This window comes from Lepus europaeus, chromosome 7 (assembly GCF_033115175.1).
Source record: "Lepus europaeus isolate LE1 chromosome 7, mLepTim1.pri, whole genome shotgun sequence".
NCBI classification, from domain to species: domain Eukaryota; kingdom Metazoa; phylum Chordata; class Mammalia; order Lagomorpha; family Leporidae; genus Lepus; species Lepus europaeus.
In genome coordinates this window covers 48,166,724-48,186,902 of record NC_084833.1, presented here as the reverse complement: position 1 = coordinate 48,186,902, position 20,179 = coordinate 48,166,724, and the positions used below count along the sequence as shown (strand labels likewise).

Genomic DNA, 20,179 nt, shown 5'->3' with positions numbered 1-20,179 from the left:
AATGTCCATAAATGGTGCCCAGTAAATATTTACTGAAGAAATTAAAATACCACTTCAAATAATTAAATAATTCTTTTTTAAATCAAAATTTCAACTTAAGAGGAATTTATGTTTGTTATCTCTTTGCTAGGCTTCCCCTTAAAGAGCATGAGCTATTATGAAGCTATTTCACACAAAAAAAATCATTTTAGACACAAAAGCAGAAAGAACAGCAGTCTGAAATTCATTAATTTATTAACATCATTTCCTCTTATAAGCATCCTACTTTTTGTGCATAGTAGGAGTGGTATGTTTTACTGAATAGCTTCATACATCTATAACTTTTATGAAAATCACAAAGAAAAATTTTATTTTTTTTTGAAAAGGCAGAGAGATAGAGATCTTCTAATCTCCCCAAATCCATACAATAGCCAGTTTTGAGCCAGGTCAAAGCCACAAGCCTGGAACTTAACCTAAGTCTTCCATGTGAGTGCCAGGTACTCAAGCACATGAGTCATTACCAGCTCTGCAACGTGGAACACCTGCCCCACAAAAGTGGCTCTCATATATCCATTTAAGCACCAAGATAACAGTGGTTGCTGACATTTTACAAGATTAGAATAGTCATGAGCTGAAAAGCCCTTCACTCAGCCCAACTTCCAAAGTGACCACTGCAGCTGAGGGGATGGTCAAGTAGGGTCAGCAACACTGCAGGCAGAACTGTAAATTTCTTGTTAGAGATGCCACCTGCCTTGACCTGGCCAGCTCTCCTCCCAGGCCAGCCAAGTAATGAAAGTCAACAGAGTGCCTTCCCCTAGGAGGTTCACACCTCCCTTAGGATATACCCCATGTGAAGAGATAGATAGGTCTGGGCCTCTGAATTTACAAGACCTAAAGCCCAACAGATTAGTATCAAGCCCCTTCTATCAGGTTCTATTTGCCTCTCAATCAGAAAACTTAATTGTAGCTTAGACAGCACCTTTCTTAGCTCCTCTAATAATGACTCTGTCCTTTGTTCTAGGCCCTGTCTAGTGCACTTGGGCCTCATTCCTTTGTAATCATAACCTCTACTCTACCACCAATGGCTCTACTCCCAACCTGTGTGTACTGATGGTCCTCTTCCCCACTTAATGCTGTATAATTGTTCAAACCTGGTAAATGCCACTCTTAGGATCATTGGTTACTATCCTCACCCTGTCTTTTATGACCTTGTCTAAATATGATCAGAGTCGGCAAACTTGGAAGGCTTCCATAGCCTTGGCAACTCATGACGACAGCCTAGGGTGGTTACTGGCGCCATAAACTAGAGTGTCAATTTGTTGGGTCAACAACAGGAGCCACTGGGCACTTGCTCCTCATGCGGGATCTCTGTCCTTAATGTGCTGTACATTGTGATTTAATGCTATAACTAGTACTCAAACAGTATATTTCACTTTGTGTTTCTATGTGGGTGCAAACTGTTGAAATCTTTATACTAAATTGATCTTCTGTATATAAAGAGAATTGAAAATGAATCTTGATGCAAATGGAAGGGGAGAGGGAGCGGGAGAGGGGAGGGTTGCGGGTGGGATGGAAGTTATGGGAGGGGGAAGCCATTGTAATCCATAAGCTGTACACTGAAAATTTATATTCATTAAATAAAAGTTAAAAAAAATAAAAAAAATTAAAAAAAAAGAATAGTCATGAGATAAAGCTGTGCATAGTGTCTTCTAAATAGTTACTTACTTTGATACCCAATTACTTGAAATTCCATGTGCAGCAAAAATAGTAAACTGGAGCTGTTCTGTTGTAGTCCAGGCCTCCTTGGTATTCCTGTAGCTTTGGGCAAAGTCCGTAGAACTCCTACCAGAACTGGTATGGAGTCTGAGAAGATCATAAATTGCTGCAGTTAATTGGTCCACGCTTACTTGAACAGGATTTTCAGGATTTAATGAGCCTATATTTAAAGAAAATGTTAACATAATTCTGTGCAAAAGCACAATTATTGCTAAAATGTAAAGAATTTAAAGACATACCTCTAGCTGAACTTTTGGTACTGTCTCCTCCAGATAGTGAAGTCACCTGTACAACACACATAAACAAATTAGTCAAAAAATTGTCCATGATGTATAAAATGCTTACCTTTATCTTCAATACATTTAATTAAGTGCTATATATCACAAAAACCCTTCCCAGGAGAAACTTCACAAAAATATCTAAAGAAGGAATATAACAATAAAGAATTATAAATAGATGATTTTTAGTATCAAGAAAATTAGAGTAATTGAAAATTACTGCAAAACATAAAACGACTAAAATCTGCCTTATTAATTTGAAATACAGAAGAGATAAAAAACACTAATGTGGTATTTTATTTTCCATTAATTGCTCTACAGTAGCATAAGGATATCCTTAAAGAAAAGACTCTGGAACTATTATTATTTAGTGACTCAAAAAAGCTCTTGTGATTTTTTTTTTTTTTTTTTTTTTGACAGGCAGAGTGGACAGTGAGAGAGAGAGAAAGGTCTTCCTTTTGCCGTTGGTTCACCCTCCAATGGCCGCCGCGGTAGCGCGCTGCGGCCGGCGCACCGCGCTGATCCGATGGCAGGAGCCAGGTGCTTATCCTGGTCTCCCATGGGATGCAGGGCCCAAGCACTTGGGCCATCCTCCACTGCACTCCCTGGCCACAGCAGAGAGCTGGCCTGGAAGAGGGGCAACCGGGACAGTATCGGTGCCCCGACCGGGACTAGAACCCGGTGTGCCGGCGCCGCAAGGCGGAGGATTAGCCTAGTGAGCCGCGGCGCCGGCCTCTTGTGATTATTTAAGTTGACTCCTCTCCCCCCTACTCTCTGCTCCTTTTATCTAGTAAATGAACAAACGGCTTATACAACATTGGGACAATGGTAGCTGATCACCTCTAAACAATTTCATATGTATCTTTTAATATCTAAAAAGAGGCATACAAGACAGAAGAAAAACAAATACAAATGACTATATACCATATGGACGGGATCGCTGTGAAAATGAATGGTCTAAGCAAGATAACTTTTCCTTCCTTTAAATTTGACTTACGAGATCTACCTTTTTTTTCATCCTTCCAATCAAAGATGTAAACATGAACAGTTAACTGAATCTCCATGGAAATACCAGAAGGTAGGGCTTTCATTAAAAGCAACATTATGATACAAGGAGAGGCTCCTAACCTGGCTGCTTCTAAGGTGAGAAATCACTACTACATAGGCTTCTTGGTGTTTTGAACAGGAAAAGGATATGGTCCAAAATAGAACTTCCCCACTGCCAACCGTGGACATTTTCATCCAGAGGGAGAAGTAATAGCTATCATTCTCCAGGTCTTCCGAGCTCAGTATCTATCTTTGAACCTCAAACCAACTTACAATGCTAAAAGTCTTCCTTTATAACAAAGGGCTGACAGTCTGTTAGTTTTTTTATTCCATTCTTTCTTTTTCTCTCTGGCACTAAACAGGAGAGGGAGGAGGAAGGGGGGAGAAGAGTGAGTGGGAGGGCTGGTACGGTGGGAAGAATTACTATGTTCTTGATGTTGTATTTATGAGATATATTAAAAAAAAAAAAACAACTCACGAAGGGCTCACAGTTTGGCATGTACCTATTCAATGTCAGCTCTCACAAAGCTCTTCTTAAGGTAGTCCTTCTCTATACTAAGTAACCCTCTACCTAAGTAAGTAAGTGACCAAATCAACTAAAAAGGAAAAGTCATGAAGCAGGTACCTGGCTTAAAACATGTTCGTTAAGACACCATATCCCATAACAGAGCGTCTGGGAGTAATACTTAATTCCAACTCCTGACTACAGCTTCATGTTAATACACACTTGGGAGGTAGTGACGTCACTCAAGTAACTGGGTTCCTGCCACCCATGAGGAAGCCTTGGATTGAGTTTCCCAATCCCAGCTATTGTGGGGAGTGAACCAGCAAAAGCAAGCTTACTTTGTTTCTCAAATAAATAAATAAATTTTGAAAAGTTTTTAAAATATATATCTCTCTCTGGCTCTACCTCTCTCTGTAACTCTTTCAAATAAATAAAATAAATCTTTGAAAAATATATTTACCTCAGAAATTTTACTCCTTGGAAGATTAACTGCTCTTTTTAGTTTCTTCACTGATTCTGTAATGGCAGGAGTCTCCACACCATCTAAAGCACTACAGATTTTTCTTGTAGCTTTAACTACTTGATCCACTCCTCGGAGTTGGTTCTTTAAAAATCAAATGTAAATAAAAGAAAGAGAAAAAAAGAAACCTAAGTACGTGAAATTTTTAAAAGATCAATTTTACAGATGAAGTCAGAAACTAGATATTTTATTTGTATCTAAGAACACATATCTTCCACTCCTTTGTCATGAAAAAGAAAAAGAAATAAGACAGCTTTTCATTAATATAGTTTAAAGTAGGAAAAAGCAAGGCCTGGCTTTCACTTTGACACAATTATTCACTTACAAATTCCATTAATTTCATATTGGAATCAAAATTAAATTAGAAACAAATTACTAAATCGTTAAACAGATTGTATTTTACTTTTGGAATAATTTTCACACTAAAAATAACCTTCTCTCCCTCTTTCAAAAATCTAGTGTCAAAAAAAAAAAAAGCTCTTCAGAGGCTGGTCACACATCAGCACTGGGCAACGGTATAGGAAATTAGTCAACTTTATTATCTACTTCTATACAGGGATCACTTTAGAAGCTTTGATCACAAAACTTCCTTGAGGACAATTCTTCTACCCTATTCCATCACAGTTGATTTTACCATGATGCAAACATATACAAATGTAATATAACTGCAATATACAAATACACTGTAAAATCACTTATCTGATAGAATGAGTCCTAAATTTGTCTATACGTCATTAAGAAGCACTGTTATATATAATGAATTAATTCATAAAACATTTATGCCAAACTTCTACGCCAAGTACTGTTAAAATGGGCTGAAACTCAGTACTACACCAACCCTTAAAAATTTAAATGTTTCCACCTTTCAGGCTTGGCTACCACAAACTGAGTGTTTCCTTCGTCTTCAAGCTTAAAAGAAACCACCTCTATTTGCTCAAACACCCAACTACCCTGCACTCCTCAGGGCCCAAAGCTCTGTTTTCTAGCTCTCTAGCTTTGCTTGCTTACTTATATTTCTGCTTCCTTTTACTCTACATTCATGCAGAAATCTTCCAAATGGACCCTTCTTTTGATCTACTTCCTGTTACTAGGGCTAAACCCTTCATTTCTTTGCCAGTTGGCACAATATTAGGTTTGTCAACAGAGGGCACCAAAGGGACACTGAAGGCCAGAAGCAGAAAGATACTTCCCTATCACAAAACATCCTTGAGGACAATTCTTCTGTACTGTTCCATCACAGTTGATTTTTTAATTCAGGGTAAGAACCCTGAGGCTGTCAAAGACCAGTTTTGGCTGTGTCCTCAGGCCATGATGTCTGCCTGACAGTTCTGGCTAGAGTTCTCTGCCGAGTATTTTTTGCTATCCACAATCTGTGTGTTCCTATGATAGCCTTACCTGCCTCTTCACAGACGCTGAATTTCATTTTGGGACTGGATGGAAATCTTATCAAGTCCGGGGAGCTCCTTCACTGTTCATTTTTCTCAGCAGAAAGGTGATGATAGCCTTTATGTAATGTTAACTGTGGACCCCTTATAGGAGAACTGCTTATGTTTTTTTTTTTTTTAAGTTTTTATTTAACGAATGCAAATTTCATGGGTACAACTTTAGGAATACAGTGGTTCTTTCCCCTATGCCCACCCTCTCACCTCGACTCCCACCCCACCTCCTACTCCCTCTCCCATCCCATTCTTCATTAAGATTCATTTTTAATTAACTTTATATATAGAAGACCAACTCTATATTAAGTAAAGACTTCAACAGTTTGCACCCACCCACACATACAACATATAAAGTACTGTTTGAGAACAAGTTTTACAGTTAATTCTCATAGTACAACTCATTAAGGACAGAGGTCCTACAGGCCAATTGGTAAATATTTTAGGCTTTATGGGCCTAAATATCTGTTACATTTCAACCCTGCCAATAAGGCATGAGAACAGACACAGACAATACATAAATAAAAAACCACGGCTATGGTACAATTTACAAAAACAGGCAGCAGGGTAGACTTGGTGTGCAAGCCACAGTATGCCAACCCCTGCCTTAAAGACCTCTTACTTCACCATTTTTCACTAATGATTCTTTGAATTTCCACATTCAAATAACTAGTGTAGTGTTTCCTGACTGGCCCAAAACTGATGCACCTTACGACTGACATGTGGGTCACTTTCTCTACTTCATGTCATATTATTGCTCTAGATATTTATCTGACTGTCTACACTATATCCGGAAAAATAGCCTCAATCACATAAATGTCTATATGGAAAATTCACAATATCTTCAACTCTAAACCATACCCTATCAGAACCTTAACTATAATCCTACTCTAATCACAACCTTTTTTGCTTCTAGTCTCTCACACTCTCATTCTAAGCAAACTATTCTTTGACCTCAGATACTTCTCTTCCTTGCTTCTACCAAGCAGCTGAGTACTTCTAAGAAAACCTTAGAATGCCATTTAACATTTTAGTTCCTTTGATCAGCTCTCTTCACCATTCCCCTTAGAATACTAAAGCTATTCCTTACCTAACTTCATTTTAGCAAATTACATCTTATCTCTAGGAAACTAAAGGCCAAGAGCAATGAAAACCTCTACATTAAAAACTTTAAAAACTAAAAAATAATTTAAAAATTAAATATCCACATAAAGACTTATGCATGAATATTTATAGCAACATGATTTATGATAACCAAAAAATAATCAACTTACATCCAAATGACCCTTGTGTCACCATATAATGAAATGATTTAGCAATAAAAAAGGAACAAACCACAGAAGTGTACACACACACACACAACATGGAAGAACCACAGAAATGGTAATGGTATGCGAAAGAAACCACATGTAAAAAACCATATCGTGTATGTTTCCCTTAACATGAAATGTCCAAAAAAAGGCAAATCCGCAGAGAAAAGAACCAGATCAGTCATTTGCTGTGGCTGGGAATGGGGACTGACTGCAAATTAGTACAAAGAAACTTTTGGGAGTGATGAATGCATCTTAAAATTGAATTGTAAAGACAAGCACACAATTCTATGTATTTATTAAAGAAAAAAAATCACTGACATATGCATATATTGAATAAATTTTAGAGTATATAAATTATACCTTAATAAAACTCCAAAAAATAAAGGGAGGGATAAATATGATAGCAAGTCACTATTTTAGGTAAGATGGTTAGTAAAGGAGCTCTCTGATGATGTTTAAGCACAGAAAAATATCTGGGGAAGGGCATTAGTCAGAACAAGCTCAAGGATCTCCACTGATAGCAATATTTGGCTGAAACTCAACCACAAAAAAGAGAAAGAGAGAGCAGTAAGAAGTCATATTAGGGAGAGGTTGGGTCAAGCTGTGTAGAGCCTTGAAGCCACAATCAGGGCTTTGGATTTTACCAAGTGAAAAGGTGAACAGGATTTTTGAGGAAAAGAATGGCATGATTTGAAATGTTTAGTAAGAAGTTATGGTTTTTCTTTTCTTTGAGAGGCAGAGATAACCTTTGAGTGAGAGTGAGTGCTCACATCTACTGGCTCACTCCCAAATGCTGGCTCAGCCAAGATGTGAGCTGAGAATACTTTCCAGGTCTCCACATGAGTAGCCCGAACCCAATTCTTTGAGCCATCACTGCTGCCTCCAGAAGTCTGCATTAGCAGGAAGCTGGAGTTGGGAACCAGAAGCAGGTATTAAACGCAGCTACTCTGACTCAGAATATGAGAATCATAACTGGCAGATTGACTACGAGGCTAATTGCCCACCCGTAGAGTTAACAAATTTATTTCTTTTCAAAGAACTCTTTCAGCTTTGATTTTCTCTTTTTTTTCAAATAAGGCTTATTAAGGAAAATTTTAGATTTTATAGCTAAAAAATAGTACACAGAATTCCAATATAATATTCAGAGTACCTAGGTTAAGCAACATCTTACATAAGCGTGTTACATTTGTCAAAACAAAAACTTTAATAGTGATACATTACTATTACTACTTTATTCAGATTTCACCAGTTTTTCCACTAGCAATTTTTTTCTTTTCCAGGACATAATCCAGGACACTGCATTGCATTAATAACTTTTTTTTTTTACTTGAAAGTCAGGGAGACAGAACATAAGCTCCCATCTGATGGAAGCTAATTACTTAAGCAATCAACTGATTATCTTTCAGGGTCTGCACTAGCAGGAATGCTGGAGTTGGGAGACAGGGTTAAGTATTATAGGATGTGGGCATCCATTTTTTTTCTCTCTTTTACGATTTATGTTCAAATAAATAACTAAATCTTTAAAGGTGGGGGGCAGTGCTATGGCGTAGAGGGTAAAGCCGCTGCATACAGTGCCTGCATCCCATATGGGTGCCAGTTCAAGTCCCAGCTGCTGCATTTCCAATCCAGCTCTCTGCTATGACCTGGGGAAGCAGTAGAAGACGGCCCAAGTCCCTGGGCCTCTGCACCCATGTGGGAGACCTAGAGGAGGCTCCTGGCTCTGGCTTCAGATTGGCACAGCTCTGGCCACTGTGGCCAATTGTGGAGTCAAACAGCAGATGGAGGACCCCCCCCCCCCCTCTCTCTCTGCCTCTCCTTCTCTCTCTGTGTAAGTCTTCAAATAAATAAATAAATCTAAAAAAAAAAAAAAAAAGATTTATGTTTCTATTTTGAAAGAGTTACAGAGGGAGAGACAGAAAGAGAGAGAGAGAGAGGTCTTCCATCTGCTGGTTCACTCCTCAGGTGCCCAAACTAACCAGCACTGGGCCAGGTCAAAGCCAGAAGCCAGAGGCTTCACCCGGGTCTCCCACATGGGTGGCAGGAGCCCAAGCACTTCGCCCATTTTCTGCTACTTTCCCCAGGCCTTTAGCAGAGAGTTGGATCAGAAGTGGAGCAGCTGGAACACAAACTGGCACCCATATGGGATGCCACAGGCAGTGACTTTACCCTCTACACCACAATGCCAGCACTGAGATGTAGGCATCTTAATGAGCATCTTAACTGATAAGCTAAATGCCCACCCTAGGAACATATTTTAAAAATAAGATCATTTTTGGTTGCCTGTGGAAGAAAGATTATAGAAGGATAAGGGTAGGGGCCCACGCTGTGGCAGAGCAATTTAAAGCTCCATGCTGCAGCACCGGCATCCCATACAGGCACCAATTCAAGTTCTGGCTGCTCCACTTCTCCACTTCCAATCCAGCTCCCTGCTAATGCTCCTGGGAAAGCAGCAGAGGATGGCCCAAGTCCTTGGGCCCCTGCACCAACGTGGGAGACCAAGAAGATGATCCTGGCTCCTGGCTTCAGATTGGCTCAGCTCCAGCTGTTGAAGCCATTTGGGAAGTGAAACAGTGGATGGAAGACCTCTCTCTGTGAGTGTCTCTACCTCTTCTCTTTCAAATATATAAAATAAATCTTAACAAAAAAAAAAAAGGATAAGAGTAGACAATGGGAAACTAGTAAGGACTAGGGCTACAGCTCTAGTACTGATGAAAAGGAGTCACATTCTGAATGTATTTTCAAGGTAAAGCTGACAGGAATTAGACTGAACATGGGATATCAAAGATGTTTTTTTGGAGAAGCCAAGGATGACTCCAAGGTTTTGTCCTGAGCAAACAGAAGGACAGAGTTGCCATTTATTAAGAAGTAATGGGGGAGAATTAATAGAATAGGGGGTTATATGTGATAACTCTGTACCTTTCTCTCAGTTTCATTCTGACCCAAAATTGTTCTTAAAAAATAAAATCTTGGCCGGCGCCGCGGCTCAGTAGGCTAATCCTCCACCTTGCGGCGCTGGCACACCGGGTTCTAGTCCCGGTCGGGGCACCGATCCTGTCCCAGTTGCCCCTCTTCCAGGCCAGCTCTCTGCTGTGGCCAGGGAGTGCAGTGGAGGATGGCCCAGGTCCTTGGGCCCTGCACCCCATGGGAGACCAGGAGAAGCACCTGGCTCCTGCCATCGGAACGGCACGGTGCGCTGGCTGCAGCGTGCCGGCCGCGGCGGCCATTGGAGGGTGAACCAACGGCAAAAAGGAAGACCTTTCTCTCTGTCTCCCTCTACTGTCCACTCTGCCTGTCCAAAAAAAAAAAAAAAAAACCAAAAACAAAAACAAAACAAAATAAAATCTTGGGCCAGTTCTGTGGTATAGCAGAGGAAAAGCCACAGCCTGCAGTCCCAGCATCCTATCTGGGCGCCTATTCAAGCCCCAGCTGCTTCACTTCCAATCCAGCTCTTTGCTGTCGCCCGGGAAACCAATGGAAGATGACCCAAGTCCTCGGAACCCTGCACCTGCATAGGAGACCCAGAGGAAGCTCCTGGCTCCTGGCTTCAGATAGGCACAGCTCCAGCCACTGAGGCCATCTGGGGAGTGAGCTAGAGGACGGAAGACCGCTCTTTCTCTGTCTCTGTCTCTCTGTCTCTGTCTCTCTGTAACTCTGCCTTTCAAATAAATAAATCTTTAAACAAATAATAAAATAAAATAAAATCTTTTAAAAAAAAAAAAAGACTAATGGGTAAATAGATATGAAGGGTAATACAGAAAATTAAGTCTTGAACATCTTAAATTTAAAATGTTAATTAACATTCATATAAAACTGTTAAGTAATAGATATTTGAGTATGGAGTTGGGGTAGGGAAAATCAAGGCCAGAGATGAGCAGAATGATCAGCAGAGGGATATGGCAAGATGACCTAAGACGTGAACATAGAGAAAACAGATCCCAGAACTGAGCTGCCAGGGGAGGAGGGTGGATGTTAATTTTTTTTGAAGGATTGATGTGTCTATTTCTTTCTTTTTTTTTTTTTTAAGGTATATTTATTTCTTTGAAATGCAGAGTTACAGAGAGGCAGAGGCAGAGAGAGAGAGAGAGAGAGAGAGGGAGAGAGAGAGAGAGAGAGATCTCCCATCCCCTAGTTCATTCCCTAAATGGCCACAATGGCTGGAGCTGAGATCTGAAGCCAGAAGCCAGGAGCCAGGATCTTCTTCTGAATCTCCCACGTGGATGCAGGGGTCCAAGGACTTGGTCCACTTCCATTGGTTTCCCAAGCCATAGCAGAGAGCTGGATCACAAGTGGAGCAGCTGGGACTCAAACCAGCAGTACTGTAAGTGACAGCTTGACCCACTATGCCACAAAACCGTCCCCTTTATGTTTTTTGGTCAGGAAGATGAAGAAATCATAAGAAAGAAGCTACAAGTGAGAGTGAGGCAGAGCACCCATTGAAGTGGGAGAACCAGGAATATGATATCCCAGGGGCCAAGTACATGTTTAAAGGAGAAAGAAAGGATCAACTGCATTAAAAACTACAAAAAGATAGGAAGAGCAAGTTCTAGTATCCAATTGCACAGTAGGCTGATTACAGTTAATAATAATGTATTATATATTTCAAAATAGCTAGAATAAGGGATTCTGGGGCCAGTATTGTGGCGTAGTGGGTAAAAGCCACTGTCTATAATGCTGGCATCCAATAAGTGCACCAGTTCATGTCCCAGCCGCTCCACTATCTTTTTTTTTAAAGATTTATTTATTTATTTGGAAGTCAGAGTTACACAGAGGAGAGGCAGAGAGAGAGAGGTCTTCCATCTGATGGTTCACTCCCCAGTTGGCCGCAATGGCTGGAGCTGTGCCTATCCGAAGCCAGGAGTTTCTTCCGGGTCTCCCATGCGGGTACAGGGGCCCAAGGACCTGGGTCATCTTCCACTGCTTTCCCAGGCCACAGCAGAGAGCTGGTTCGGAAGCAGAGTAGCTGGGACTAGAACCAGCGCCCATATGGGATGCCGGCGCTTCAGGTTAACCCGCTGTGCCACAGAGCCATCCCCTCCACTATATATTTTTTAAAAGATCTATTCATTTATTTGAAATTCAGAGTTATGCAAAGAGGAGAGGCAGAGAGAGAGGTCTTCTATCCACTAGTTCACTCCCCAACTGTACACAACAGCCGGAGCTGCGCCAATCCGAAGCCAGGAGCCAGGCGCTTCCTTCGGGTCTCCCACACAGGTGCAGGGACCCAAGGACCTGGGTCATCTTCCACTGCTTTCCCAAGCCATAGTAGAGAGCTGGATCACAAGTGGAACAGCTGGGACTCAAACCAGTGCCCATATGGGATGCTGGCACTGCAGGCGGCGACTTTACTCCACAGCGCCAGCCCCACTGCTCCACTTTCAATCAAGCTCCCTGCTGATGGCTCAGGAAAAGCAGTGGAAGATGGCCCATCTGTTTGGGCCCCTGCCACCCACATGAGAGACTCGGATAAAGCTCCTGGTTTCAGTCTAGCTCAGCCCTGGCTATTGTAGCCAGTTGGGGAGTGAACCAGTAGATGGAAGATCTCTCTCTCTCTAACTCTGATTTTCACATGAATAAATAAATCTTTTTTTTTAAAAGGATTTTGAATATTCTCACCACAAACAAATGATAAGTGCTTGAGGAAATGGACATGCTAAGTACTCTAATTTGTTACTATAAAATGCATACATGTTTCAAAATTTAACATTGTACCCCATAAACAAATAAAATTATTAATTTGTCCATTAAAACACAACTTTAAAAATAAAAAGCACCTATATATATAAAACTACAGAAAGATTGAGAAAAATAGACCAAGAACTTACTACTAGACTCAGGATCATGGAAGTCTTTGCTGACCTTAACGTATACAGTTCAGAGAAGTGCTAAGAATGGAAGCCTGATTAGAGTGGGATCATAAGAAAAAGGGAAAGGAGGAAATGAAAGCAGCAAAACTAGTTAACTTTTAGGAGTTCTGCCAAAAGGAAAACAGAGAAGTGGTGTGGCTGCTGCCCAAGAATGTGTACCTTTTTTGTTTTATTTAAGAGGAGGAATTTTTCCATTTGCAGTGATTTACCTGGTGATCTCATCTAGTTGCAAAATATGGTTTATATTCTGATGATTCCCAAATTTATTATCTCCAACCTGGACTGCCCACATTGAATGCTAGATACCTAATAACTGCCTACTCAACATTTTTCTTTGGATGAGTAACAGTCATCTCAAATATAACATCCAGGGGCTGGTGCTGTGGCGTAGCAGGTTAGGCCGCTGCCTGCAGTGCCAGCATCTCTCATGGGCACCAGTTTGAGGCCCAGCTACTCCACTTCCGATCCAGCTTTTTGCTGTGGCCTGGGAAAGCAGTGAAGGATGGCCTAGGTCCTCGGGCCCCTGGCTTCAGATCAGTGCTGCTCCAGCTGTTGTGGCCAACTGGGGAGTGAACCAGCGGATGGAAGACCTCCCCCCCCCCCCTCCGTGTAGCTCTGACTTTCAAATAAATAAGTAGATCTTAAATAATAATAATAATAATAATAATAATAATAATAACGTCCAAAACTGAGTTCTTGATCTCCCTCAAACCTCCCCTTTTCAGTTTTTTATATTCAAACTTCCAGTTGCTCAGACAAAAAAATCTTGGGAGTTATCATAAACTCTTTCTTTCTGCATTCCACATCCAATCTATAGGTAAGTCCTCTAAGAATCAACTTCAAATTTTATCACAGAATTTAATCCCTTCTCATCACTTCTACCAGCAATCTCCTCTCCAGTGCAAGCAAAATATATTCCTCGTTGGTTTGTTTCTACTCTTGCCTGCCTCTCTCTCTCTACTACAGTTACAAAGGCCTAGAAGACTTTATGTAAAGTTTATTGTTCCTGAAATGCTACTTTCTGAGATAACCACAGCTTCTGCTTCTCCCTTTTCTTCCTTCTCTAGTTCTTTAGTCAAATTCATCTTTTCACTGAGGCCTTCTCTGAATACCTTATTTGAAATTTCAGTATTATCCTCCTTTTTTTTCCCTCTAGCAATTGCCATCTCTCTCTCTCTCTCTTTTTTTTTTTTTTTGACAGGCAGAGTGGATAGTGAGAGAGAGAGAGAGAGAGAAAGGTCTTCCTTTTGCCATTGGTTCACCCTCCAATGGCTGCCGCAGCTGGCGCTGCGACCTGCACATCGCGCTGATCCGATGGCAGGAGCCAGGTGCTTCTCCTGGTCTCCCATGGGGTGCAGGGCCCAAGCACTTGGGCCATCCTCCACTGCACTCCCTGGCCACAGCAGAGAGCTGGCCTGGAAGAGGGGCAACCGGGACAGGATCGGCGCCCCGACCGTGACTAGAACCCGGTGTGCCGGCGCCGCAAGGCAGAGGATTAGCCTAGTGAGCCGCGGCGCTGGCCTCTCTCTCTCTCTCTTATACACACACACACACACACACACACGATGATATTTCAAAAGGTTCATGGAAAATGGAATTAAAAGCTAGGGATGGGCATTTGTCCTAGAGATTAAGATGTCAATTAGGACACTCATGTTCCCATACAAGAGCACCTGGGTTCAAGTTCTGGCTCCATTTCTGATTCTATCTTCTTGTTAACATGCACACTGTAAAGCAGCAGGTGATGGCTCAAGTGTTTGGGTCCCTATCAGCCACATGGGAGACCTGAATTGAGCTCCAGGCTCCTGACTTTGCCCTGGCCCAGCCAACTATTGTAGGCCTTTGGGGAGTAAACCAGAATACAGAGCTTGCTTTCTTTATCTCTGTCTCTGTCCCTCAAATAAATGATTTTTAAAGAATGGCTAATTTAGGGGGAAAAAAAGTAAGCTTATTTCTACTGCAAAGAAATGCTGGTATCACATGTATATGAGGCTCTTCAAAAATTCATGAAAACTGTGCATTATGAAAATCCTATCATGACTTTGAAATTTTTCTACCAAAATACACTTACCTTTCAATATTATTTTTCCATGAACATTTTGTAATACATGTGTATTTTTACATATTGCTAGTTTATCTGATTATCTCAACTAGAATGTAAATTATATGGAGGCAGGGATTATAGTTTCTTTTGTTCATTGCCACATTAGGAGGAAATTTTCAATAATTAGTTATTAAATAAATAAATATGCTTATATTCTAAAAACTTCAAAGTCATCCTATTCTCTTTCTTCCTTTCTTATATTCAATCACCTACCAAAATCTCAATAGTTTTACCTCCCTAATATTATTCATTAGTTCCCTCCTTTTCATTTTCACCATAGTCATTATCTTTCACCTGGAATGCTATTAAAATAAACAAACACACAAATGAAAATCTCTGAAACCAATCCTACCAGTCCTAAATCCAACTTTCACAGTATGGCCAGACTTCAGAACACAGGACTAAACAAGTAAGCCATTTCTCCTTTCCCCCAACAATTGCCTAAAAACACCTCAGTTGGCTAGAGCAGGGGTCAGCCATTTTTTTTCTGTGAAAGGGCCAGTAGTAAGCAGTTCAGGCTTTGCATGACATACAGGTCTGATTCCAACTTCTAGTGTTGGAATACAAATGCAAATGACAATAGACAATATGTGAACAAACTGGGCTTATATGTAAAAACTTTTATTTACAGAAACAGAAAGTGGAGTGAATATGGTTCCTTGATCTAGAAGACACAGTAAAACTCCTTAATATGGATTACGAATTAGTAACTATCATATCTGTGTGCTTTTGTTTGCATGCCCTTCTCACCTTTCTTCCCTCTCACATTTAAGAGTTGACTCAAGAAACATTCCTTCTAAGAAGCCTTCCTTAAACCCTTAAATTGGGTAAGGTACTGCTCCTTGATTTACCAAAAACTCTAATACATACCTCTATATTAATTTTATTATACTACATTGAAATATTGTTCAATTTCCCCATCACTAATTCACAAGTTCCTGACAGGCAGAGATAAGGTCATTCATTTTCATTACTTCGGCATCTAGTATATAGTAAGCATTCAATAAATGTTTTTTAATAGAAGGGAAGAGTCCTCTTAGTAATAAAGCTAAAGGGGAGTAAACATGTAGACTCAAGCATCACTGAGAATCCTGGTTAGTAAGTGGGTCAGAAAATAAGACATCAAACATAAAGAATATAGTTTAAAATGTCTCAAAATATTTAATCCAATGCCAATACCAGAATTTAAGATAGAAAAGAAACAAGATGTACGAAGTCATTACACCAAAATATGAATTAAGGCTTACTTCAATTTGAAGGGCCAGTTCTACTTGGTTGTGATAAGAATCTAAGAGTTCTTCAACAGGATATCTGAAATAAAGAAGAGTTAAGGTAGTTGAAGGGTACTATATACAAAAATGATTGCTTAAATCACTAAAATAAAAAAAATTTAAAAACCTGCAGTTAATACTTTAGATACTATACCTTGTCATGACTTCTTTATATGGTTTTTCTACTTGATATAGGTGTTTGTTTAAATCCACAGGTGCTTCATCATCTTCTACCTAAATAAGCACATATACATGTAAATGTTCATCAAAAAATGATACATACTTTTTGGTCTTTTATATTACCAAATTAAATATGATTAAATGTATGAAGAAATATTGAAACTAAAGTGATTTTTCAGAAATAAAGATAAAATACTATCAGAATTAGCCATTATTTATAAACAACTCAGAAAAAAGTGAGTTAATATTCTGGAAAAAACTTTGGTTTTGAAATGGAAAACATAAATGCTTTTAAGTCTAGTTTCTGATATATAAATAGCTCTTAAAGCAAAAACTACTTCTGTTCTAAATATAGAGAATACAGAGCTATGAACACTTTTAAAGATGGCTGGCAGCCAAATAAAGGTGGGGGCCAGATGGGGAAGAGATCATCTGAATTTCTCCTTTATTTTTTCTAATGATATAATAATGTTTCTTGCCATCCCCCGTCATTTCCTACTAAACAAGACACCAGTCCCTTCTGCCATACCACATTTTGAAAGTGTACTCAAGAACATTACTCCTTAAGAAACTGAGAACAAAAGTTGCCAGTGATTGCCAAAACGTACTGAATTTTGTGAAACAGTTTTCACCCAACTAAAATAAATTCTACCTAACATAGGAGTAAGGTCCAAAAAAACAAAGGAAAAAGTAGAAATGACTTATATGTCTCATACAAAATACTATCAAATGAAGAATAATTCTCTTTGGAGACCAAAAATTCATCAAAGGTTTATACAGTAAAACAATGCCTAAATTTCCTGCATTCTACTTTGCTTTAACTTCAAAAGAAAGTACTAAAGTTCTAAAACAAAGAATTAGTTTTCATTTTGTGAAAAATAATCATTTCTCACTTTGGTGTAAAGGCTGACATGGATATTTTTCTTTCTCCAATTCATAGTTAATATTCAAAATCTTTCCTTCTCCTTCATTTTTCCTTGATTGGCCTTGACATTTCACTCTTGTATAAAACTATAACAAATCAAACTTTCATTCCTCTACTTTGATTTTCAATATGCTTCTATCACTGAAAATCTTCACCCAGGCTGCTGAAAAGATTTCTAACTGAGAACAATGAGCTTACCACCCCAGTCTAACCTGAAATCTTAGAAAATGTACAAATTAAAAACTGGTTAATTAGAAGAATTATTTAGATTCAACCAAATGCAATTCATTTTAAAGGGATATACACTTACTGTTCGGGCCAGATTTCGGCACATTGCACTGTAGGTCAAGAGCTGTAGTTTAATCTCTGTGTCCCATTTTCGGCAGTTCTGAATATGTTCATGACTCCCAAGACAATGATTACTGTTAAGAAATACTAATTATTCACCAATACTATTCTACTCAAATTAAAAAGTATAGAGGTGGAGGGTAAAATAGAAATTGAAGAGAATGGTAAAATACAGAGATGGTTTTTTAAACAAGTATGAATATTTAAACAGAAGAATTATTCTATATGAAGAAGTCAAAGTTAAGAGGAAACAATATAAAAAAAGAAAATAATAAAAATAGGGACAGGACATGGCCTGTAGCCTAAGAGAATACAATCTGTAAAACTAAAAGCTAAATATAATATTTCACCTAATTAAGAAAAAATTTCATATCATGAGATTTTAGGCAACTAAAAAGAAATAAAAGCTGACTGTTGTGCATACAGTTCACAATACACAAAGAAGAATGCTATAAAAGTGAAATGGAGTCTAGAATGATCTAACTATTGACTCTTTATAGGAATAAAATCTTCCAGGGCAGGTGCAGGTAAAGCCACCACCTGTAGTGCTGACATCCCATATGAGCACTGGTTTGAGTCCCGGCTGCTCCACTCCCAATCCAGCTCTCTGTTGTGGTGTAGGAGGGCTATAGAAGATGGTCCAAGTGCTTGGACCCCGTACCCATATGGGAGATCCGGAAGAAGCTCTTGGCTCCCGGCTTCAGATAGGCCCAGCTCTGGCCACTGTGGCCACTGAGGAAGTGAATCAGCAGATGGAAGACCTCTCTCTCTGCCTCTGCCTCTCTGTAACCCTGTCTTTCAAATAAATAAATAAATCTTTAAAAAAAAAGAAAATCTTCCTGTATAAAACTGTAAGTTTCTCAAAGAATACCACATCTTACTTATCTCCGATATTCCACCACTGTCTAGACATAATATTTTCAGCATAGAACATCTCAATACAAGTTTATGGATCCAATGAATCAATTCAACAGGACTCAATGTATTTCTGGAATATAAATTTAACTTGAAAAACTTGTAATTTAAGCCATTAAAAATGAAATTTCCAAAGATGTTGCTAAGTACTTAAATGAATACACTTACTTCTGCAGCACCTCCTCTTGACCAAAAACTTTCAGAACGTAGCTGCCAACGTCTATTTGATTCAAGTCATCATGTACCCAGCAAAGGGCTTGCATTATAATAATTTCTACAGTAGAACTCACTGTAAAAGAGTTAGTCATTATTTTCTATGCTCATTTACCACCAAGAATACTTTTTTGAGCTGTATTACTTTTAATCTAAGATAATACTGTACAACAGAAATATACTGCAAGTCACAAATGTAGGCCACATATACAATTTTCTCATAGCCACATTGAAAAAAGAAAAGAGGAGAAACTAATTTTAATGTTTTATTTAACATGTCAAAAATACTATTTCAATATATTACCATATTCAAAAATTAGAGAGATATTTTATACCCTTTTCAAACTAAGACTGAAATCCAGTGTGTATTTTGGAATTATAACACAAGTCTCAATCTAGAGTCAACACATTTTAGTGGCCACTAGCTACTGTGTTGGATAGTGCAGATCTAAGCTAACAAAAGCTACCTCCCTATTACAGACTCCTCCAAACAGAATGTCATTTAGCAGTATCTAGCAAAACTGAAAACAAACTATAAGGAAAAAGAATCAACATTTTAAATGTTTGACATTTGCCAGGTAAATTTTCCAATGAAGGATAAAAATTCAGCAAGTATGCTCTATTCTTCAATGAACACTCTTAGCATAAGCTGAATACTAAGATTACAACATATTAAAAACTAAAGCTTTTAAAGCAACCTATTTTTATACTTTCTACCTCCTATGTTCAAAAAAGACAGTGATTGCACTCAAACTTTATAGAAATTAATATTGGGCAGAAAAGGTCTCCATTTAATAGTTAAATGTATGGTAACATTTATATTTTGAACACACAAGTCGCTTGTAACATAATGTGGTTATATTTCTTAACAGATATATATTATAAATAATAAAATAGGACTTTTTTCTTCAATTTTAGTACTAATTTAGTTTACTGCATACCTAGATTTATAAGATTTCCCAGCAAAAATTATTAAAGATACGTTTAAAGACAATAACTTTTCCCTCAAAAACTAAAAGAATGATTGTTATAGTTGGCTAACATTTCTCTGTTTCAGATTTATATTTTTCAAAGGGCCTCCAAAAGTGCGAAACCAGAAAGCATCCAAGTATTGGAAACATTCCTAGTCATAACCACTAAAGGAAAAAATGGCATAATTCTTAGGCCAAGGTACTACAGAAATATAGGCTCACTGTTGAAATCACATTAAAATAATTTACATTATGAAAGTCAATAAACTCTGAAAAAAAAATAAAAGTCTTTTTAAAAAATGTGACAAAAATGTCCTCCAGACTTAGGGGATGCATCTCTAGAACACTCGTGCCAAGTTGGGAAGGGAGAATTAAAACCAATGGAGAATTATTTTCTCCTTAAAAAAACTTAGCAAGATATTTGGAATTTCGATCACTGTCAGTAATTTATAAATATGCATTCTTCTTGCCATTTAAATGAAAAAAAAAAAAAAAGATCTAGACTTTAAAAAATTATCCATCTCAAATTTACAG

At 38.7% G+C, this 20,179-nt stretch overlaps 1 protein-coding gene across 1 annotated transcript in view; it reads right to left on the bottom strand.

The window, feature by feature from the left end:
• Nucleotides 1–20,179, bottom strand: part of PIK3C2A (phosphatidylinositol-4-phosphate 3-kinase catalytic subunit type 2 alpha) — a 127,733-nt gene that overhangs the window by 38,436 nt on the left and 69,118 nt on the right. Inside the window, exons 5-11 of the mRNA XM_062196424.1 lie at nucleotides 18,630–18,750; nucleotides 17,509–17,620; nucleotides 16,248–16,327; nucleotides 16,070–16,133; nucleotides 4,046–4,189; nucleotides 1,995–2,040; nucleotides 1,705–1,915 (exon numbers count right to left, since the gene is read on the bottom strand). Coding sequence (XP_062052408.1) covers nucleotides 1,705–1,915; nucleotides 1,995–2,040; nucleotides 4,046–4,189; nucleotides 16,070–16,133; nucleotides 16,248–16,327; nucleotides 17,509–17,620; nucleotides 18,630–18,750 — 778 coding nt within the window. The remainder of the gene's footprint in view (nucleotides 1–1,704; nucleotides 1,916–1,994; nucleotides 2,041–4,045; nucleotides 4,190–16,069; nucleotides 16,134–16,247; nucleotides 16,328–17,508; nucleotides 17,621–18,629; nucleotides 18,751–20,179) is intronic.